At 59.5% G+C, this 17,776-nt stretch overlaps 1 protein-coding gene across 4 annotated transcripts in view; it reads left to right on the top strand.

Annotated features, from left to right (window-relative positions):
• ARHGEF10L (Rho guanine nucleotide exchange factor 10 like) overlaps positions 1 to 17,776 on the top strand; it is a 72,098-nt gene that overhangs the window by 38,792 nt on the left and 15,530 nt on the right. For all 4 annotated transcript variants that reach the window (XM_047083252.1, XM_047083251.1, XM_047083250.1 and 1 more), the window contains one exon: positions 3,312 to 3,460. In XM_047083252.1, coding sequence (XP_046939208.1) covers positions 3,312 to 3,460 — 149 coding nt within the window. The remainder of the gene's footprint in view (positions 1 to 3,311; positions 3,461 to 17,776) is intronic.

The following is a 17,776-nucleotide window of genomic DNA, read 5'->3' as shown; positions in this document are numbered from 1 at the left end:
GTGTTTGAGCGGAGCTACCTCCAGGTACCCTCTGTCACCCCATCTCTGAGCAGGCAGAGGAGGGGTATGGGTATGGAGCTGTCCCCGGTTAGGTGCTGGGGACGAGGGCCAGGGCCACCCCCTGGAGGAGGCAGGTGATGGAATGTGTAAGGGGATGGACTGAGGAGTCAGGCTGCCTGGGATGGAGTCCCAGCTGTGACAGGTTGGGCCTATTGCCTCCCTTCTCTGAGCCGCGGTTTCCCCACCTGTGAAATGGGTGTGAAGGCAGCCGCACACAGAGTGGATGTGAAGGCCCCATGTGATGAGTCAGGTGAAGTATCAGGACGGGCGCCTGTTAGTTCCTGTCACCATCGTCGTCACTGTCGTTATTGCTGGGCTCAGGCTGCCCTTTGGGCCTTTCTCGGCCCCGAGGACGTTCCCTCTGTGTCCTGCCCCGTGACTCCGGCTGGGTGAGCGTCCCTGAGGGAGACCAGCGGGGGTGGAGGGGCTCCTGCCTCCTGAAGGTGCCTTTGCTGAGACATCTCCCTTCATCTGGCGTGAGAGCCGGTCCCGGGCCCAGACGGATAGGCTGTCACTCGGGGCTGGCGTGTGCATGTGAGTGTGCACGCGTGTGCCAGGACGTGTGCGGGCTTAACCCAGAGCCGCTGCAGGGCACGGAGGGGGCCGGGGTCAGCCCTGCCCCGCGCTCACAGTGACTGCATTTAAAATCCTAAGGTTGTGGCTCGGGAGGGCTGGGAGGAGCCCTTGAGCTCTGGCCTCTTGTGGTGCACTTGGGGAAACTGAGGCTCAGCTCGTTAGAGCCTGTTGGAGCCTGTCCGGTGCCCTTTTTGATAGACAAACATCTAATTAAATTTTGCCACAGTTTATCATTTTGTCCTGGAGTCAGGCCTTGGGGGGTTTCTGGAGGAGGGATCAGAGTGATGTGGTCCTCAGGGCTCAGACCCCACCCCCCACCCCAGGTGGCCATGACTGTGCTCTGTGCTAGAAAAGTACAGGGTGCCCACGGGGCAGAGCCCCCACTCCCTTGTTTTCACCTGTGGTCCCAGCCTGCTCACCAACCCCTCCCCACCACCAAGAGGTCACAGCCCCACCCGAGCCATAGTTCTGCCACACACACGCACTACTCACCTCTGGCCACTGGGGGGCGCCAGAAGCCTTGCAGTTTGTGGTTCCGGTGTCTGGGCCAGGGGGTCAGCATCCCTTGTGGAGGCCCGGCCACCATGTGGTCACTCATCATCCTAGACCCCAGTCCTGATCCCAGAGCCCGTCGGAAACTCTGGGAAGCCGAGAGGGCGCCAGGGTTGGGGAAGGAGGCCAGGATCAGTGAGCGGAGTTCAAGCCCTGCTTGGCCCGTCACCCTTCGGGTGGCTTTGCACAACCTCTCAGCTGTCTGGGTCTCTGCTGTCACGTCAGTCAGGGGGAGTCCACACCTGCTTCTGCACACTGCTGTTTTGTAGCAAATGACACCCGACAAGAGCTAACGGGCAACTGCAGGCTTTCTGGCCGCGTCGCTTGGGCCACTTATTTAAATTCTCTGTGTCTGTTTTCTCGGCGTAAAACCGGGATAAGAATAGCGCCTTCCACACCGGCTTGCCAGGAGTTCAGGAAACGACTCACGAGCCGAGCGCCTGGCAGTGCCGACCTGGCAGGTCAAAGCTGTCAGTGTTCCTGACTGGGTGCCACCCCCGTGCTGTGTTCTGCGTGTCTCCTCTGATTCTGCAACGTGCAGGCACGCCTGTCACGCCCATTTTACAGATGAGGCTCCGAGAGGTGAAGTCCCCTGTCCAAGGTCTTGCAGTAGGTTGGGGGGCTGCGGCCAGGGTTCTGGCCCAGCCTTCTCCCCGTGTGTTCATGTTCATGGGCTGGAAAGACCCTATCCCCCACCTCCTAGCTGACCCGGGAGTCTGCCAGCTGTCAGTGGGACAGAAGGGTGAGAGGAGACCCCGTTTTACGGGTGGGGGAGGGGTAGAGGAAGAGGGAAAGCTGGGGGTCGGGGGTGGTAGGGCATCTGGTCTGTCCTCCGAGGGCTCCTCCCGATGCACCCAAGCGGCGACCTCCACCGGGTGCCCCGGTGGCCCCCCCCAGCCCTGCAGACAGCTGTGCCCCGTCATGCCCCGCCCCGGCCCCCAGCAGCTGGCTCGGAGGGAAGGGCTATGACAGGGACCCGGTGGGGGGGCTGTGAGGGCGGCCGGGCACTGGCACGCCAGCAGCGGCCTCTGCCCTCTTCCCAGGCCCCAGCCACTGCCGCCTGTCTCCATAGTGTGCCCCAGATTCCCTCTCAACGCCCCCCACTTCTCACCCGGTATGCTGGCAAGACAGGGTGGCCCCAGGGGTTCTGTGTGGCCTTGAGTGTGACCTCAGAGAAACGCCTGTCTCACACACCCGGGGATATTCCAGGCATGTTCTCGGGTCGGCCGAGCACCCCTGGGGTGGGCAGGGGAGAATCGTGTCCAGGGCCGGGTCAGGTCTCTCGTTCTGTTCCGTCTTCAGGGGTGGTGGACTGTGGACTAATTGCCCCTCAGACTTCCTCTTCTGTACCCGGAGGTGGAGGCATCTCTGGAGGAGGAAGGTCATCAGAGCTCTTGGTACAGGTGACAGAGTGTCCTGGAGACAGCAAGGTCTCAGAGATGGCAAGAGTCGGCCAGAAACGTGTAGAAAAAGTCCTCGGAGTCCATGTTGGTGGTTGCCCCATTTTACAGATAGGGAAACTGAGGCCCTGAGAGGTGGGCAGAGATGGGTCAAGGCACTTCCCACCATGCTGTGTGTGGCCTTCTTGGCAGGACTGTGTGGATGCTGCCGATCCTGGGAAACCTCCTGGGATTTCCCCTGTGCCGAATTTTCCCCTTTATCTCGAAGTCCTCAAGGCCCGCTGTGCGTGCCCGGTCACTTTTGCCTGTCACCTTGTATGGGGACTGCTGATCAACCAGCCCCTTGGCTTCTCCAGCCAGCAGGGGGGTTCTCTGAGGGCAGGGTCTGCGCTCTTCCCAGGGCGCAGCACGTGGCCTGGCACCGAGTTGGCGCTCACTAAGCGTGCGTGGGATGAACAGAAGAGAGAGGGAAAGGGAGAGAGGGAGGCAATGAAAGCGGGAAAGATAAAGGAGGGGAGCAGGAGGGCGAATTGGGGGGTTCAGCCCCCAGAGGGGGTGGGGCACAACGGAGGCAGGTACGAACGGCCCCGACCCTCTGGAGGAGGGAGAAGGGCCACAGAGAGGGTCGAGCAGGTGCTCCCTCTGCGGAGGGTTCCCATCCGTTCCCAAGGGTTGAGGAGTGCCCCTCCCCCCTTCTGACCTGCTTTTGTCCTCTCCCTGCAGGTGGTGTCCCCTGGGACCTGGAGAGCCCTCCCGTGTGCCTGACTGTGGGGCCAGGACCTGTCCGCACCCTGCTGAGCCTGGAGGATGCCGTGTGGGCCAGCTGTGGGCCTCGGGTCACTGTGTTAGATGCCACTAGCTTGCAGACTCAGGTACTGGCCCTACCTGTGGCTCGAGGCCGCCGGCCCGCGGGCCGTCTTGCTGGGCAGAGCCCGGCAGACCCTTCTCATGGTTCCAGCTGTGTCTCAGGGATCAGTGAGGGTTTGCTGAGAAGCAGAGGGGCCCCCAAATCACTGCCGGGCTCTGCCCTCTGCCCCGGCATCATCCCTGGATGATGGGCTGCCTGGAGGGGAAGGGTCACGACCACTGGGCTGAGCCGTGATCTCCTGCTGCCTGTGGGGCTGTACCTGGGGCCTGGCTGTGCTGAGGGGAGGCCAGTGTGGATGCAGCTGTCCTGGGGGCTGGGCTCGGGCGGAGCACAGCCTGCGCCTTGGCCCCTAGGATGAGGGCCTCCACGCGGGGCCTCCATCTGGACTCAGCCTGGGCCCGTGCCTGTCGCCGCCCAACAGCATTGCCCACCCCGTCTCTCCACACCCCAGGGCCCATCCTGGGTGGCAGGCGTGAGACTTGGGTGTGGCTCCCCAGTGGTATTTCGGTGACGTTTGCCATCGTTTGATTTGTCGTGGAATGAGGCCTTGATGACCGGGCCCAGAAGAGAGGTCTGGGTTCAGGCTCAGGGTCGGAACAGACCGATGCCCTGGGCGAGCTTCTGTGAGGGGGGACCATTACTGTTTGCTCGCCTGGTCAGTCATCTCTACAGACCGGCTGTAAATTGGCTACTCGACAGGCAGGCGAGAGCACTACGGGAATTCTGCCGTCGTAAGATCAAGGCGATGGGAGCTGGGTCAGAGGGGGGGAGACTGAGGCCCAGGGAGCTGTGGGTGAATAGAACCAGAGGGTTGAGGCTTTGAGTTCTAATTGTCCTTTAGAGGAGAAGGGGGTTGGGGGCTGAAGGTGACTCCTGGGCTCCGCTCTGGGGACAGAGCCTGAGGACCTGTGACCTCACTGGTGCAGCTGGGCCTGGCCAGGGGCAGGGTGGACGCAGGGGGAGGGACACTCCAGGGAGGGGCCAGGGAGGCGTGAGCAGGAAGGAGTCTGCTACCTCCCGCTCTGGATTTCTTGTTCTTCTTTTTCCTTTTCCTGGGGGGAAAGCCAGAGCGGGGAGGGGAGCCCTGAGCTGTTGTAGCCACAGGCCCCCTTCCCAGCGCCTGATTTGCTCTGGGGGCTTGTCTGCACTTGCTCCAAGGGCCTCTCACCTCCTCCCCCTTCTGAGAGGGAGGAGAGCAGGGAGACTTGGCTCCCCAGGGCCTTCGGGGTCCCCTAAACTCCTGGGTCTCAAGCCCCCAGGCAGGAGGAAGGATGAGGCCCGTCTTGGACCCTTTGGCTCACCTCCTGCAGCCCCTCCCCCAGTGTCCCTGCACTGTCCTCACAGCAGGCCCGGGTGCCGCCTCTGCTCTCCCCTGCTCGAACCCTGTGCAGGTTCTGACTCTCGGAGGAGAGTGGTGAGGGGCCCTCGGCCGGCAGCTGAGCACTGGGGCCTGGTTGAGGGCAGCTGGGGAAGGGAGGAGGGGTCCCAGTCTTGCACATGGTGGCCTCCAGACTGATGGGGGAGACACAGCCCCTCCCTTGAGGGCCTCCAGTCTGATGGGGGAAGGCCCAGCCCTGCCCTTGAGGGCCTCCAGTCCGATGGGGGAGACACAACCTTGTTCTCTACATGGGAAAAGTGAGCCCAGAGATATGAAGAAGCCAAGAGCAGAGAGAGGATGAGATGAGAAGGTGTAGGCTCTTCGAGTCCCCTGTTGGCCAGAGGACCTGCTCCTCATGCCAACAGGGGAAATGGGGCAGGGGTGGGAGAGAGGAGGCAGCTGAGGACATTGGGAGGCAGGATGTGAACGAAGAGGTGTTTCAGAAGAAGAATTGTCTGAGGAAGGGTCCTGAGGACCCAGAAAGCACAGGCCTGGGGGGGGTCAGTGGCTGTTGGTTGCTGGGGAGAAGGTGTGAGCAGTGGGGCCTGAGCGGCACAGCAGAACGTATCTCTTCCCCTCCCCTCTCCACCCACCTCCCCCGGGCCCTGAGACTTCCTGGAGAGGGAATGGGGGCCATCACCAAAGGCAGTGGCCCCATCTCTGTCCTGGCCACACCCCCCGCCCCGCACGCCGGGTTCTCTGGGCGTCCCAAGCCCTTGGAGGTGTGCAGCTGGCCGGCCAGCTGGGTGGCCCTGCTCTGTTCTGCCAAGCTGTGCACCCTTGGACCAGGCACCGAGCCTTCCTGGGCCTCAGTCGCTTCATCCGTAAAGTGAGATGTTAACAGTACTTCTAGAGGGTCGAGTGAGAACATTTATGGAAAACGGTTATTTCACCTCGGGGCCTGGCACACAGCAGGTGTTCAGTGAGCATGAGTCATCCCCGTAATGGGGTCCCTAACCTAAATCCTCGTTACGGCATATGTGGCTTATTTGGAGAATCCAGCTCCCTTTGGGTCGGTGTCGCACGTGTCCGCACCCCGGGCGCGCCATCGTCTTGGGTCACTGGCAGGGGCCTCGCCTCCTGCCGACGGCGGTCCTGGGAGGGTGGGACGGTTGGACGGAGGGCAGGACATGGGTGAGGCCGGGCCCCGGCCATCTCTCACCCGATCATGCCGCCCGCCAGCCGCAACACAGTCCTACCCAGGCCCCGGGAGCCCCGCTCTGGCCCGACCGGCCCTGGGGCCACGCGGCCACCGTGCTGCAGCTCAAGGCCGTGATGATTCAAGATTAGTTCTGGATCAGCTGCTCTCAAGAAGGGGATCAATATGGCCTTTCATCTGCTTTGCACGCCACGGGGGGTGTCGGGGGGGCGTCGGGTGCAGGAGGCTGGACGGAAGAAGGGGTGGCGGGTCAGAGGGAGCACGCGCCCCCTCTGCGGCCAGGGAGACCGGAAAGCTCGCGCGCTGTGCCATGCGGTCCCCACAACCCTCCAGCGATGAGGTGATCGCCGTACATTTTTAATAAAGCTGCACTCTGCTGCCGCTTGGAATAGAGGAAGCCTGCCCACCTCAGCGCCGGGGCTCTGGAAGCAAGCTCCGTCCGGCCGCGGCTAGTGAGGCTCTCGTTGGTGCCCAGCACACGGTCAGCCAGGCCTGGGGGAGCAGCCTGGAGACCCGGATGCCGTCCGGGCTGCTGTGCTCTCGCACAGCCGCCCGGGGCCTGGCGTGTGTCTCTGCCCCAGGCCTGAGAAAACCTTCGATGGGGATTTGAGATACTTACAACTGCTCGGTGCTCCAAGCCAGAAGGCCCCGGAGTGCGTTGGTGGCTGCAGGTGTGGTGAGCGGGGTTCTGGGCCAGATGTGAAGACACAGTGAGTTAACGTCGGCCTCGCGTCGACTCTGAGAGGCTCTGCCTGGTTTTCTCCCACCCCCAGGAAATAATAATAACCGAAACATCTTGAGTACTTGGTGTGGATCAGGTATGGGTTTTAAGTATTTTGCATGAATTAACTTGTTTAACCCTCAAGTCACCCTATGAGATGAGCATTGTTATTGCTCCCACTTCACGGATGAGGAAACAGAGGCACAGAGAGGTTAAGTGACTTGCCCAAGGTCACACAGCTAGAAGGAGGCGGAGTTGGGTTCTGAGCACAGGCATCTGACTCCTGAGTCTGCTCTTGACCTCTGTGTTGGCCGCCTGGGTAGATGGAAGGCTGTCTCCTTTGGGCTGCATTTGTCCCCTGCAGTTTCTGTCCTGTTACACATAGCTCCTGGGAACTGTCATTCGTTCATATACTTGCTTTCTCCGCCAACACGTCTCCCAGGCTAAGGATTGCTGCCTGTTCATTTTCATTTCCCCGGTGTCCAGCTTACATAGCAGTGATCTGAGTAAATAGTCATGGTGGACGGACAGGGGGGTGTCCTGATTTCCAGGCCCTCTGTGTGGGGTGCTGCAGGGATCGACGGACACGAGTAGCACCTGCTCTCAGCTCGCGGGGAGCTCAGAGTCCAGTGTGGGGAGCAGACCTGGGGTAGTCAGTGTCAACCCAGGGTGGGGAGACCGGGAGGGGGCAGGCCCAGGCCCAGCGGGAACCCAAGGGAGCCACGAGGGGTGCCAGATGCAGCCAGAGGAGGGACAGGAGCAGGCGAGGTTCCTGGAGGTCAGGACCCCCGAGCCGGGCCGGGCAGGCGCGTGTCTGTGATGAGGGCAGGAAGGGAGGAGGCGAGGATGATGCTGGAGCAGGGGAGGCACCGTGAGCCGGGCCGCAGTCAGCCCGATGGTGCGCAGACACAGTTCGGAGGGCTCCCTGGGACCAGGCCCCTGAGCTGCGCCCCCGCCCCCTGCAGCCATCTCCATTTAGGCCCGCTTGTGCCCCGTCAGCCGCCCCTGACCTCACTGAGCCTGTCCCCCGCGGGGCCAGTGCCCACAGTCTGTCTCTTGGCTTGACGCTCGTCCACCAACTGCTTGTTCAGCTCCTTGATCCCAGCGGAACAGCAGCGAGGCCTGTTAAATAATCATGTAGCTCACCAGGGCCTGTGTCAACACCGCGTCCTCCTGTTCATTATCTAGATCGGCACCTTCAAAGTCTAATCCAGTCGTATGGACTTCATTTTAACCGATCGCTGGAGGGGAAGCCGGCTGTGGGATGATTGTTGCATCTTAATTAAAAAAAAAAACAAAAAACAACAACAACAAAAAACCTTACTGGGGACAGGTTGCCCGGAGAATGCTGGGACACGGGCAAGTTGTGTCCGTGTTTGGGGACCGGGCCTGGCGCCTGTCCCGCAGGGCTGTTGAGAGGGTTAATGGGGGCAGCGTCGCTCTCGTTAGACCCTGGCTCCCCCATTCCCACCCGCAGAGAAGCCTGTCTGGACCACCTCCCCTCCTCCACGTGCACTGGGTCATACCCCTGTGACCCGCTGCCGTGACACCAGGCCATTCTCCTTTGTAGCACTGGCCACAGCCGCGTGTTGATGTTTTGGGGACAGCTACCAGATTAACCAGACCGAGGCTGAGTGAGGGCAGGAGCACGCCCGGTTGGCTCCCGCTGCAGAGCTGGTGCTGAGACCAGGCTGACGCATAGCAGGTGCTCAGCGAAGGGCCGTGAAGGCCTTGGGCACGCCCCCTCGGGGGAATGGGCTTGGAGTGTGGCGGGCCCGCTCAGCGAGGAGGGCAGATTTGGGCAGGGGATGTGCGGAACAGGGGGTGTGATGTTAGCCTGCTTCAGAGCTCAGCACCAAGCCCATGAAAGGTGCTTCCCACCTCGCACTGGCTCCCGAACTTCCTGCGGCTGCCACGCCCCCCCGGCACCCAGGCGCTGGCCTCCGATACAGGCACCGATGCTTTTTGTCGCCAAGCATGCCCGAGAAGAAACTTCTCTGGATTCCTGGACACCGACAGCCCCCAGATGTCCCCCTGCCCACCCCCGCATACACCCACCTTCCCCACCCTTAATTTTCACGTTTAGTGCCCAAACTTAGTTTGCATGTATTAGCTGTTGTAAATCTATCATAACAGTGTGATGTGGTATGAATAATGCATCCCTGGGCTGTATTAGTTTTCTGTCTCCCGTCTTATTTATGACACGAAACGGGTGGGAATTTGCAAAAGCGAAGTCTAGGCGCAGGGTTTCCTGGGTAATGGTATGCAAATTAGCATGAGGGCGGAAAGATTCACCCAGTCCTTGGGGTGCTGGGGGCCCCCTGAGCGTGCGGGGCAGGGCTCATGTCACTGCATTGAGTCCTCTCTGTTCCACGGTTTTGTCTTAGTTTTTTAAGTGCGCGCATCATTATTATTGTCGGCCTGTTATTTATTTTTTAAATTAAAAATTGGCTGGTGAAACTTGAGACACTGATTTTCTAAAGACCAGAGACTTCCCAGGAGGCTCAGACAGTAACAAGGATAGCGAGCGTTTTCCAACAGTAGGAAGAATGGAGGTTAGACTTTTAGAAGAACTTCATTTCAGGGAGCTTGTGAAGGGTAGGGGGTGGGGGTGGGTTTGGGGATCCTGCGGGAACCCCCTCCTGGGGGATGCGTCGAGGGGTCAGGCATAGCTCAGGGCTGACCCTGCTCCGGGCATCGGGGGGTTGCGAGGAGGGATCTCCAGGGTTGTCCTACGGGCCTGGGGATGGTTGAGGGGGCAGGGCTCCAGGCCCCCTCTCCCCTCACCGGGAAGAGCTCAGATCTTTCTTGTATCCCATAGTTGGTCTCCCCCTGTCCTAGAAGATTTAGGTTGGTAAAGGACTTCATGGTTTAAAAACAAGTTGTTTGGCTGAACCCAAGAACCTGTCGGCTCAGGGAGCAGGTTCTGTGAAGCCATGGAAGAGAGGAGGGAGGTGGTGAGGGGAAGACAGATAGAAGAGGTTATTACGGAGAGAACAGATGGGGGCTGCAGGTGAGGGAGGGGACAGACGATGGCGGCAGGTGGCAGTCCTCTGTCTCTGAGCCCCTGCCCCCCGCCCCCCCCCCCAGCGTCTCTGGCTGTCATGCTGTCCTCTGGTCTATCTGGCTCTCCCATGTGCCCCCCACACCCCCTCTGCGGTTACCCTCCGCTCTGAGCCCTGTAGGACAGACATCACTGGACCAGCTGCCCAGCCCCCCAGAACCCCCAGACACACAGAGCCGCGGACGGACCCCTGAATGCTGGGCCCCAGGCTGGGCCTTGATGCAGTGGAGGCTGGGAGCCTAAGCCCAGAACCAGACTCCGGGTGTAATCACAGATTGAGATCACACAGGAAGGGGTTCAGGCCAGTGCCTCGCACATTCAAATGGTCATCTCAAGCCTGGCAGCCGGCTGGGGGAGGGTGTGCTGCGCTGGAAGCTCCAAGGAGGCCGTCCTGCTTCCGTGTCTGGGTGAGCTCGCATCGCGGTCCATGTGGGCTGGGGAGCTGGGCTGACTGGCTTCAGCCCTGGGTTCCGCCGCTGAGTGCCTCCACCTCCCCACCTGTAAAATGGGGATAATTACGGAACGGAGCCCAGGACCTGCGGCTCAATGTATGTGAAACACTAAGTGTCACAGCTGTTGTACGGTGACAGGAAGGGCTTGGTCAGGACCTCTCGGGACACCCGGTGAGGTGACGTGCCTGGATTGGCATCACTCAGGCTCGGTCAGGTGGGGCCCGCAGGGAAGCAAAGCAGAGAAGGCAGAGCAACCGTAGCGGGCACCTGGAACTGTTTCTGAGGTGCTGGAGGTGCTGCTGCTGCTGGAGGATCTTTCCCGAACAAAGCTCCCATCACACCTGATCCAGAACTGCCTCTTTCCCGCCTCTCGCAGCCCTCGGGCGCAGGGCTGGGCACTGACTGGCACTTCGGTCCCTGCGCTGGGCCACCCTGCTGTCGTGCACCCGCTCCTTTGGCGTGGGTGCGGTGGTGGGGGTGGGGCCGTGGGGTGGACGCTCATTGAAACTCCCTTGTCCCAGTGGCTGTTCCAAGGCCTGTTGCCAGTCGCGACTCCTGGAATCTTTACAGCAGCCCTATGTGGCATTCGCCTTATCACCCCAAAGTCGGGGAGGTAGAGGCAGGAAGTCGGGGAGCTGCCCCTGACAGTCTGGCCCGGTGCCCGTGACCTCACTGCCTCTTCTGAGCAGGAAGCGGCTGATTAAAGTGTCACACAGAAGGTGAGCCAGGCACACTGAGCTCAGCCCGGCTATTTCCAGGCAGGTCACGCCCCCTCCGAGCCTCAGTTCCCCTGTCTGCCCAGATGCTCAGTGGTCCTACCCCTTGGAGGGGGTTGCGGGGACTCCGTGAGCTGAGCTGAGCTGCGGTGAGCGGGGCCTAGACGTGCTCGGGTGCTGTGGGTGCTGTAGGTGCGTGTCCTGTGTCTGCCCTGTCTTGCTGGGGCCGCCGCGGTGGCTGGGGCAGAGGCAGACCGCAGGCTCAGCCGGGGCACTGCTTGCACAGGGCAGGGCAGGGCTGGGGCACGTGCTAGGGCCAGACTCCCTCTGAAGGTGCTGGGTGGCCCCGGGTGGCCCACAGCCCGGCGTCCCCCCTCAGGTGGAGAGGAACCGCCTGCCGCCTCACGTAACCCAGGACAACAGAAGGAAATTAAATAGGAACTAACGAGGGGACTCTCGGTGGCCCACGCTCGGAGGTGCTTTTCATATTCCACTCCCTCCAGAGTAGCCGCTGCACCAATGAATTTTAGTTTAGTTTTTAGAGGTACAGGCAAAGGTGGTTTGCAGACTAAGCAGTTGACCGTCTTTCTGGAAAAAATGCACCAGGGATGCCAAGTCTTTCACAGTTGATTCCAAAATGGGTTGTTGAAAGTTCGGGACAGGCTGGCAGTCTTGGAGCTGTGCGGGGACCTCCACCCGTCCGTCCTTCCCTTTTCGGTTCCCGGGGTGGCCCTGAGCTGGAAGAGCCCAGCACCAGGTCAGGTCTCTTGTTAGCCAGACACGACCTCACCCCCGGTTTAGAGATGAGTTGGCTGAGCCCCAGGCGTGCTGACCGACTTGCTGGTGAGAGGGGGAAGCGGGTGTCACGTCCTGGGCCCCCCTGAGAAATGCGCCGGAAGGACCCCTCTGCTTCTGACACGTGATCCCTTGGCCGTGAGCAGGTGGGACTCTGGAGGAGGTGTGTGGAGGCACAAAGGTGTCTGTGCGTGGCCGGGAGACCAGGTGTGGCCTGTGGGGTCCCTCTGGGGTGATCAACCGTCCCAGCTTGCCCAGGACAGGGCGTTGGACTTCTGGTGCTACAGAGGTGCCTCCCCAGGCAGACCGGGGCGGTTGGTCACCCTGAGCTGGAATCCTGGCCACCACCTCCCCCCCCCCCCCGCCGTTTCCTGTGCCGTGACTTTGTGAGTGTCATTCAGCCTCTCTGTTTTCTCAGCTGTGACGCGTTGATAAGAATAAGACAGATAAAGAAAGGGACGGGAGTTGTCATGCCGATTGCCTTTCAACCACAGACGGTGCCTTGCCCAGAGCAGCGGATCAGAGCGGGACCCCTGCGTCTCCGTTCCCGGCCCGGCCCCAGGCTGGTGGAGTGACCCCACACCATTGATTTCTCGAAGCCTCTGTGTCCTGCCTGTTAGATGGGAACGGCAGGGAGGGGCCCTCATCCCAGGTGGCTGGGGCGTTACGCGGAGGCAGCGTTGGCCAAGGAGCTGGCCAGTGCTCCGTGGGTGATCTCTGGAGGGGCCCATGACTGTGCCTGCCGGGCAGCCCGCCCTGGGGACCAAGCAGGGGGTGGGGAGGAGGGCCCCGCGTATGCCTCCATTCTGCTGGGTCGTTCGGTCAGAGATGTCTGGGGGTGAGTCCTGAGCTTGGAGTCCAGCTGCGCCCCTGCCCCTGCCCCTGCCCCGTGGGGTCACCTGTGCTCATGTTCCCCTTTCCGGGTGGTCCCTCTTCTCTCGTAAAGGTCTCTGCAAGGATGCAGTCCTACAGCACGGGAAGGGCCTGGCACACAGTAGGTCCCCACGGGCCGTAGCTGCGCCAGCCTTCTGCCATTTCCTCGGCAGCCCCCGGCCGGCCCCGACCACCCTCGCGCTCCACCATCCCAGCTCTAATGACTTTGAGTGCTGAGCTGCTCACCCTGGCGATTTATAGAAACCAAGCACAGAAACGGCACCTGGAGGCACATAAATATTGTAGGATGGAGGCTGGGCTGTGTCAGCACTATTTGGAGCAGTGTCAGTCACCTGAAACCCTCTGTGTGCACCCCTGCCGCGGGGCGAGGGGAGGCGGGCCGCCGTGGGCCGGTGAGGCCACCTGGTTTCTTCCCAGCTCCCTGACCAGCTCCTCACGGAGGCCCGCCCTGCCCTCCCCGTGGAGGCTTCCGGGACCCCAAACGGCGGCTTCTCCTCCAGGCTCCGTTGACAGGCGTGCGAGGAGAGCCAGTTACCTGGACGGAGATGAGCTAGAAGCCCGGGCTCTGACCCGGGCCCTTCCCTCTGGCTGCCAGCTTTTTTTTTTTTTTTTAATAAATTCCCCCCTCCCCAAACTTTTTATTTATTTTTAACATTTTTAATGTTTATTTTTTATATTAGAGAGAGACCAAAACAGAGCATGAGAAGGAAAGGGGCAGACACACACACACACACACACACACACACAGAATACGAAGCAGGCTCCGGGCTCCAAGCTGTCAGCACAGAGCCCGACGCAGGGCTCGAACTCACGAACTGTGAGATCATGCCGTGGGTCGAAGTCGGTGCTTAACCACCTGAGCCACCCAGGCGTCGCCCCCTCCCCCCCCAAACTTTTTATTTTTAAAATTTCAACAGTAAAGTTGAAAGAATAGTACAAAACCACGCAAATATTCTTTAGCTAGTTAACCAACCGTTATCATTTTGCTATAATTCTTTCCCCACTTTATACGTACGCTCCCTTTTTTGGCTAAACCATTTAAAAGTCCGTTGCAGACATCATGAGGCTTAAGCCCTCAAGGGCGAAGGGCGGCGTGGCTCTCCTGCGTAACTTCTACAGCGTTATCGTGCCCGGGAATTTAACGTCAGCAGAGTGGCATTTCCCAGCTGTGCCCAAGTATCTTTCGTAGCTTCTCTCCCGACCCCTCCAGCTGGGATTGAACCTTGCTTTTGTTTTTCAGGCCTCTTTAGTCTCCTTTTAATCTAGAATAATCTCTCTGCCATATTTATTTATTTATTTGGTCTCCATGATCCTGACTTTTTTGAGAAATCCAAGCCAGGGTCTCATAAAACATTCACACCCAGGAATTGCTTGGTGTTCCCCCAGATGGGCTTGGGGTGTTCGGCCAGATCCTGCGTGGGGAAGCTGTGCACTTCTCGCTGCGTCACACGAGGGGGCAGGACACGCAGGCTGGCCCGTCCTCATCCTCTGTCACTCGGTGAAGGCGGGTCCTTCAGGTGTCCCCATCCTAAAGGGACTGGTTTCCCTGTGTAATTAATTCCTTGGTCACCTGCAGGTGATTCTTCCAGAATCTGTGAACATCCTGTTCCTCAGCAAACTTTCATCCTGAACTTTCCTTATTTAAAGAGGGGTTTCCTTACCCGGACTCAGCCCTCCCCCCTTCCTGTACGACCTCTACATGTTTATAGATTCTTTTTTATGTCGATTTAACTTTCAGAGTTTTTATTTATTTTGAGAGAGAACGTGCACGAGCATAAGCATGGGACGGGCAGAGAGAGAGAGAGAGAGAGAGAGAGAGAGAGAGAGAGAATGCCGAGGCTCTCCGATGTCAGCACAGAGCCCGATGCAGGATTTGATCTCATGAACCTTGAGATCGTGACCTGAGCTGAGATCAAGAGTCGGATGCCTAACCGACTGAGCCGCCCACGTGCCCCTAGATTCTTTTTTAAACCCAGTGTACTGTAATCCAAGACCATCATTATTATTTTTGATACTCAAATTGTCTCCGATGTGGCCACCAGGAGCTGTTTGTGTTGGCTCCTGGGTCCTTTGGGCACCTTCCCCGTCATTCGTTGGGCACTTCCTTGCTTTTCTGCATCGGGACTTTTAAGCTCCCCTGTTATCTCCCCTGCCCTGATCGGCCATTTCTCTGGGGTGCCTAGGCTGGTTCCCTTTTGTGGGGAACGGTGTCTGGAAATCGAGACCTGGTGTGCCCTCCACTGCTGGGGGTCATTGCTCCAGACCCTTTCGGTGCACAGGGCCAGGGTTCATATGGACAGCTCCAATTCAGATCCCAGATGACGGACCTCCACCCCCCAACATCAGTGAGCTTCAGCCACACCACAGTTTCCGGATCGCTGTGCCTGTCCCACCACCCACACCAAGCCTACTGGGTAAAGTTCAGGATTTCTTTGCAGATCTTTTTGTCCTTAAGGACCTGGGGTGCTGTATGGTCAGAGTGCTGAGTTCCCAAGCCACTGGAATGGATTCTTTTCTATGTGGCTGTGACCATGTTCCAAGAAAACTTAATTTCCCCAAACAGGTGGCAGGCTGGTATAGTCTGAGGGCCACTGTTTGCAGACCACTGGTCCAGAATTATCGTCCCAACGGAGCAGTTCCTGGTTCAAGATAAGCAGCTGGCAAATCGCCATGCCTGGACCATGGGGGTCAAGTGGGCAGGAAGCACGGAGCCTCCCAGAGCTCAGAGGCAGGGGCATGGCTGTGCCCGTGGCAGCTGGGCAGGGGGCCTTCTTCAAAGACAAGGGGGATAGAGTCCTCTTAGAGAGAAGGTGCCCCCACCCCAACTCCTGGGCTCCAAGACCAGCTAGGGATAGAGGAGGGGTCCAGAGGTGACAAGTGGGATGCCAGCACCGAGCCCAACAGGCAACAAGGGCCGGGGCCTCCCTGCCACCTGCCCCCACCCAGGGGTAGTGGGACCCATGCTGCGGGATGCCACCGAGTCCGCCTGTGTGCCCAGGAGGCCCGGCCTGGACTCCCAGGACTTGGCTCCATGGCGGGCTCCTGGAGTGGGGAGGGGTCTCGGGGAGCCCGGAGATCACCGAGGGGTGAGGGGCTGGGCCTCCGTGTCGTTGGTCATACATCCTACCCTTTCCCCCACCTGCCCGACCGCTGGGCTTGGCGGGTTGGCGCAGGCCTTGTGTAAAGTCGTTCGGGCCTGGGGGCAGACTTGTCACGCCTCTGGAGAAATGAGCCCGGATTTCCACTGCTGACTTCTCTCTTAATTGGATTCTGACAACAGCATTCGGGGCTGAGTGCCTGCAGACTCAGGTATGGCTTTCCACAGCCCTAGGCCTCTCGGTTCCAGCGCAGCCTGGCTTTCTGGGAGGCAGGAAACGCTTCTGGCCCTTTCTTAGGAGCTGGGCAGGAGCCCTGCTGCACACAGGGGCGAGCATGCCCACGCTTTCCCGTGCAGCACGCGTGTGTGTGTGTGCGCTCGTGTGCAAATGGGTGCGTGCTGTTTTTGGAAAAAAGACTGCAGCCAGAGCCTGTTGGGGGCCCCTCCCACCCCGCTGCCCCATCCGTCCGTCTGTCTGCTTGTTGGCGGTGGGCACTGTGGGCAGTCGGGTCCAGCCTCAGCGGCTTGGCTGTGATGGGGGTCGGTGAGTCCTCGGCTGGCCCTTCCCAGCAAGGCCCCTCGGGAGGTGTCCTGTTGAACCTGGTGTTGTGCCCGGGGCTGGGCCTTCTGGAACATTGTCTGTTCAGGACAGCAGGCTGCTCGGGGTTTCTCTGAAGGAGAAAAGGAGTACTGAAAGCCAGCATTTGGGGGTGAGGGCCAGAGGGATCAAAGATCCTCCTCTCCCCTTGCACGGCGTGGACTGGGCCTGGCTCTGAAGTTTCTACTGCCTCTTCAGCTTCTGCTCTCCGGGTGCCCCTAGTCAGGGGCGAGCTGTGCCATAGAACCGTGCCCCTCGAGGGCAGCCTGGCACACAGGGAAAGGAGGACGATGCTCTGCCTCTCTCCTCCCCTAACCTGGGGCCCTGGAGTTTCCTGTACCCACCCCCCCAACCTGGTAGGCCACCCTCAGCCCTGTGCAGAGCTCAGCCGCCGGGGGCTGGCTCGGAAAAGCAATTTTGTTGGCCTTCTCACAGGCTTGCCCTCCCTGGCTTGGCTCCCCTCCACCATTAGCTTCCTTATCTCAACGGGGAAAACGCGTGAAGGTCTTGGTGATCGGAGCCGGGTGGAGTCGGGGCTGCGGCCAGAGAAACCGAGCAGTGTTAGCGCCACGTTCACTGGCGAAGCAAACGTCCTTCGGGGCTAAACCTGACCCTGTCACTTCCCAGCCTAGCTCCTCCCGCACCTAACCGGATGGCGGTGGCCCCGGGGTGATCCGGCGCCTGCCCCCCTCTCCCCTCCATCTAACCACGGGCTGCACCCTGACACGCACACTCATTCCTGAGGGGCCTCCCCACTCCCCACCCCGGCCCTGCTCCCTGGGACAAAATGCACCTGTTCTGTTTCTAATCGCCAGGAACTTCCCTCCGGCTCCAATCTGTCTGCTCTGCGATTTCTTTTTCCTTTTCTTGAATTCAAACCCAAAGTCAGAGTCAGAGACCCTCAACATAGTAAGTGCCTGACATCCCATAACTGTTTTTATTCCGTAAGTTTCAGGAGCGCAGCTTTATAGTTTGGCATTGTGCGCGCTACAAAGTCGCCTCACCCTCCATCACCATACGGTTGACCTCTCACACATTTTGCCCGTCCCCGACCCCCCTTTCCCTCTGGTAACCGCTCATCTGTTCTCAGCATCTGTGAGTTTGGTTTTGTTTCATTTCATTTGTTTTGGTGTTGGTTTTTCAGATTCCACATATGAGTGGAATTCTGCAGGATGGCTTTCCCTGTCTGATTCATTTCACTTAACATAATACCTTCTAGGTCCATCCATGTTGTCGCAAATGGCATATTTCATTCTTTTGATGGCTGAGTAGCAAATAGTCCATTGTGTAAATACACCACATCTTCTTTATCCATTCATCTCCCGATGGACACTTAAGGCTGTTACCATGTTCTTGGCTATTGTAAATACAACTTTAGTGAGCATAGTGAGCACAGTATCTTTTTGAATTAGTGTTTTTGTATTCTTTGGATACATACCCAGAAGT

This window comes from Lynx rufus, unplaced genomic scaffold (genome assembly GCF_022079265.1).
Source record: "Lynx rufus isolate CCGP_SWC_20201006 ecotype Redwood Valley unplaced genomic scaffold, mLynRuf1.p SCAF_2, whole genome shotgun sequence".
Classification (NCBI taxonomy): Eukaryota; Metazoa; Chordata; class Mammalia; order Carnivora; family Felidae; genus Lynx; species Lynx rufus.
The sequence above is the reverse complement of the archived record's forward strand: the minus strand, read 5'-3'. Positions and strand labels throughout refer to the sequence as shown.